At 46.9% G+C, this 4,821-nt stretch overlaps 1 protein-coding gene across 1 annotated transcript in view; it reads right to left on the bottom strand.

Annotated features, from left to right (window-relative positions):
- Window positions 1-382: 382 nt before the first annotated feature.
- slc2a9l2 (solute carrier family 2 member 9, like 2) overlaps window positions 383-4,821 on the bottom strand; it is a 43,851-nt gene continuing 39,412 nt past the window's right edge. The window contains exons 9-10 of the mRNA XM_055161037.1: window positions 577-704; window positions 383-442 (exon numbers count right to left, since the gene is read on the bottom strand). Coding sequence (XP_055017012.1) covers window positions 383-442; window positions 577-704 — 188 coding nt within the window. The remainder of the gene's footprint in view (window positions 443-576; window positions 705-4,821) is intronic.

Raw genomic sequence — 4,821 nt, 5'->3', positions numbered from 1 at the left:
AGGTGACCGTCGTGCGGGCGAAAGGACCGACGCAGAACTCCACGCTCCACGAAACGAAGAACAACCGACGCCCGATCGAGATATGAGACACTCTGCTCCACGAACTCACGGCTCACTCTGGAACTAGAGTCCAAGTCCTAGTCCAAGATTAGTCCGGTTTAGTCCTGGTTTGTCCTGGTTTAGTCCTGGTTTGTCCATATACGGCGTAAAAGTTTGACTCTTCATTCACTGATTCTCACAGTTGTTTTGTTGAGAGTTAAAGTTCTGTAATATTGTGACGTAACAAATCACTTTGAAATGACAGAAACAAGAAATAAATAAAACATCACAGTTTTGAAGTCACTCGCCCAACTGTGGATCTCAGAGTCCTGTCCTTGTGTCCTTAGGCAAGACACTTCAGCAAAGAGACTTCAGCTCTAATCCCACGAGACACAAGTCCAACCTGAGGACATCTGGTCGTTTGTAAATAAACACTTATTTAAAACCAGGATGGACCAGGACTGGACCAGGACTGGACCAGGACTGGACCAGGACTGGACCAGGTCTAGCTCCGGTCTGTGGTCTTGTGGGTCTGACCTGGATAAACGGGAAGAGGAGTCCCACGGTGAAGTTGGAGAGCCAGTTCACAATCCCGGCGATCATGAACGCCGCCGGACGAAAAGACTGTTCAAACAACTCGCCCGTCAGGATGAACGGAATACCACCTGGAAAAAAGAAAGAGAGAGAGAGTCAGGATGGAGGAATACCACCTGGAAAAAAGAAAAGAGAGAGAGAGTCAGGATGGAGGGAATACCACCTGGAAAAAAGAAAAGAGAGAGAGAGTCAGGATGAACGGAATACCACCTGGAAAAAAGAAAAGAGAGAGAGAGTCAGGATGGAGGGAATATCATCTGAGGAAGTGTGACCATATTTGGGTTTGTGAAAACAGGACACCTCATGGACACATGGATCACATTTGGGAAAACTGGGAATTTCTTGTACAAGTCGACGTTAAATGAATGAATGAATGAATCATTTCATTTATACAGGGACTTTGGAGATCTCCAAAGTATTTTACACAACATTATTCACTCACTCCAGACCTGGTGGTGTAAACTACTGTAGCCACAGCTGCCCTGGGACAGACTGACAGAAGTGCAGCTGCCAATCTGACTTCCACCATCACACACACAACACACACACCACAAACACACACACACACTAACACCACACACACACAGCAAACAAACAACACACACACACACAACCACACACACACACAACAAACAAACAAACACACACACACACACACACACAACACACACACACACACACACACACAACTAACACATACACACTTCAACATGTTTCAGACTGACAGACTGTCTGTGTCTGTCTGTGTCTGTGTCTGTTTGTGTCTGTGTCTGTTTGTGTCTGTTTGTCTGTCTGTGTCTGTGTCTGTTTGTGTCTGTTTGTGTTGTGTCTGTTGTGTCTGTGTCTGTTTGTGTCTGTCTGTGTCTGTTTGTGTCTGTGTCTGTGTCTGTTTGTGTCTGTGTCTGTGTCTGTGTGTGTGTCTGTTTGTGTCTGTGTCTGTGCTGTGTCTGTCTGTCTGTGTCTGTGTCTTTGTGTCTGTGTCCTGTCTGTGTCTGTGTCTGTCTGTGTCTGTGTCTGTTTGTGTCTGTGTCTGTCTGTGTCTGTCTGTGTCTGTTTGTGTCTGTTGTGTCTGTTGTGTCTGTCTGTGTCTGTGTCTGTGTCTGTCTGTGTCTGTGTCTGTCTGTGTCTGTTTGTGTCTGTGTCTGTCTGTGTCTGTTTGTCTCGCTCCTTCTGATGCACAGATGTTACGAAAGATGCTCGGTTTAATGAACCAATGAAAGATCATGAAAACCCGGACATTTGTATCACTTAAAAAAAAATAAAAAAAAAAATAAAATTTGGACATTTGCATCACTTAAAAAAAAAAAAACTAAGAAAAATAGACATTTGTATTACTTAAAAAAAAAATTAAACAAAAAAAGAAAACTGGACATTTGCATCACTTAAAAAAAAAGGAAATTTCATCACTTAAAAAAAAAAAAACTAAACTGGACACTTGCATCACTAAAAAAAAAAAAAAAAAAAACTGGACATTTGCATCACTTAAAAAAATAATAAAATAAATAAATAAATAAAAAAAAAAGAACATTTCCATCACTTTATAAAAAGAAACCTGAACAGCCAAAACAGAACATGAAAAACAGACGTTTGGTCGCCCTAACCTGAGGAAAAGAGAGAGAGAGAGTCGGGATGAACAGAATATCACCAGAGGAAAAGAGAGAGAGGAGAGTAAGGAAAGAGAGAGAGAGAGACTGTTCAAACATCTCTCCGCTCAGGATGAACAGAATAACATTTGAAAAAGAGAGAGAGAGAGAAGAGGAGGAAGAGAGAGAGTGGAGTGGAGGGAGGAATAAAGGCTGAAAAAAAGAGAGGGAGAGAGAGTGGAGGGAGGAGAGGAGAGAGGGAGCAGAGAAAGAGAGAGGGAAAAACAGAAAAGCACGAGGAGGAGAAGGAGCGAGCGAGAGGGACGACGTGAAAGACGAGGAGAAAGAGAGAAGGAAGAGGAGGAGGAGAAAAAGAGAAAAGGAAGAGGAGAGGAAAGAGAGAAGAGGAGAGGAAAGAGAGAAGAGGAGGAGGAGGAGAGTAAAGTGTGCGTAGAAGCTGATGTGGGTTTTGCACAGTCAGCATTTCTTAAACCGAATCTGCAGGAAAAATACGAAAGAAACTCAAACAAGTTAAAGCCCCACGGCGGAACTTTTCATCTTCACAACAGGGTTCAACAGAATCTATTATACCCGCTTTTCTCTCAAGGACTCACCCTCTCTTTTTTTTTTCTCTCTTTTAACCTCTTCCCTTCTTCATAAACTCTGAAGTCTCTGTGTGTGGTTGTGTTTCCCTGGGGGCGGGGCATCTGACTTAAACTCTCTCTTTTTTCTTTCTGCTCTGGTTTGTTCTGGGAAAACTCGTCCGTCTGATCCGCAGGGAAAAGACTCGGACGCAGCAGCTCAAGTCACGATAAATCACAAAAACACAGTCAAAAATGTAAAAAAAAAAAATTTTTTTTAATTACAATAAACTTCAAAATAAGTAGCAATAAAAACTGGATCAGATTCTTTTGGATCAGGTGGATCTGTGCTCCTAAAACCCAAAGCCCGTTTCTTGAGTCGTTTTCCGCTGTTTGGATCCAACAACAACACGATTAACAACGTCCAAATCCCAAAACTAAAATATGACAATATCAGAACCAGAAACAAAAGTGAAATGATTCAAAAAACGTGAAAAAATCAACTTTGTCAATAGACACGTCCCACTGGGAAAACAAACATGGAGGTTTGATGTTCACTTTTTCACAGGATCCTTCCCGGTGTGATTTACACGATGACCTGAAGTCTGAGATTTGGGAAGTTTGTGTTGGACAAACATTATGTATTTGGCTTAACTTTTACTTCATGACGAGACGTTTTGAAACTTCTCTTTGAAAAATCTTGACTATTTATCGAAAGCTGTTAATCCGGATGTTGACAGTGACGAGGAACGGAACACCCACTCACACGGGAACACCCACTCGCACGGGAACGCCCACTCCACGGGAACGCCACTCAACGGGAACCCACTCACACGGGAACGCCCACTCACACGGGAACGCCCACCCCCACGGGAACGCCCACTCACACGGGAACGCCCACTCACACGGGAACGCCACACGGGAACGCCCACTCGCACGGGGCCCAACGCCCACGGAACGCCCACTCACACGGGAACGCCCACCACACGGGAACGGGCCCACTCGCACGGGAACGCCACACGGGAACGCACACGGGAACGCCCACTCACACGGGAACGCCACACGGGAACACCCACTCACACGGGAACGCCACACGGGAACGCCCACTCGCACGGGAACGCCCACTCACACGGGAACGCCCACTCACACGGGAACGCCCACTCACACGGGAACGCCCACTCCACACGGGAACGCCCACTCACACGGGAACGCCCACTCACACGGGAACGCCCACTCGCACGGGAACGCCCACTCACACGGGAACACCTTGTTTCTGTGCAGGAGGATGTGGCTCATTTGTGTGCAGGAGGATGTGGCTCATTTGTGTGGCTCGTCACTGCGGGAGGACGTGGCTCGTTTCTGTGGCTCATTTGTGTGCAGGAGGATGTAGCTCGTTTCTGTGGCTCATTTGTGTGCAGGAGGATGTGGCTCGTTTTGTGTGGCTCGTCTCTGTGCGGGAGGACGTGGCTCGTTTGTGTGGCTCGTTTGTGTGCAGGAGGATGTGGCTCGTTTCTGTGGCTCGTTTGTGTGGAGGAGGACGTGGCTCGTTTGTGTGGCTCATTTCTGTGCAGGTGGATGTGGCTCATTTGAGTGCACGAGGATATGGCTCGTTTCTATGGCTTTTTTTGTGTGCAGGAGGATGTGGCTCATTTGTGTGCAGGAGGATGTGGCTCGTTTGTGTGCAGGAGGATGTGGCTCATTTCTGTGCCTCGTCTCTGTGGAGGAGGACGTGGTTCGTTTGTGTGGCTCGTTTGTGTGCGGGAGGACGTGACTCGTTTGTGTGGCTCGTCTCTGTGCAGGAGGACATGGCTCATTTGTGTGCAGGAGGATGTGGCTCATTTCTGTGGCTCGTCTCTGTGGAGGATGACGTGGCTCGTTCTTGTGGCTCGTCTCTGTGGAGGAGGACGTGGCTCGTTTGTGTGGCTCGTCTCTGTGTGGGAGGACGTGGTTCTTGTTGGCTCGTTTGTGTGCAGGGGACGTGGCTCGTTTGTGTGGCTCATTTTGTGCAGGGGGACGTGGCTCGT

This window comes from Boleophthalmus pectinirostris, unplaced genomic scaffold, assembly GCF_026225935.1.
Source record: "Boleophthalmus pectinirostris isolate CB_2022bp ecotype Guang Dong unplaced genomic scaffold, ASM2622593v1 HiC_scaffold_3, whole genome shotgun sequence".
Classification (NCBI taxonomy): domain Eukaryota; kingdom Metazoa; phylum Chordata; class Actinopteri; order Gobiiformes; family Gobiidae; genus Boleophthalmus; species Boleophthalmus pectinirostris.
The sequence above is the reverse complement of the archived record's forward strand: the minus strand, read 5'-3'. Positions and strand labels throughout refer to the sequence as shown.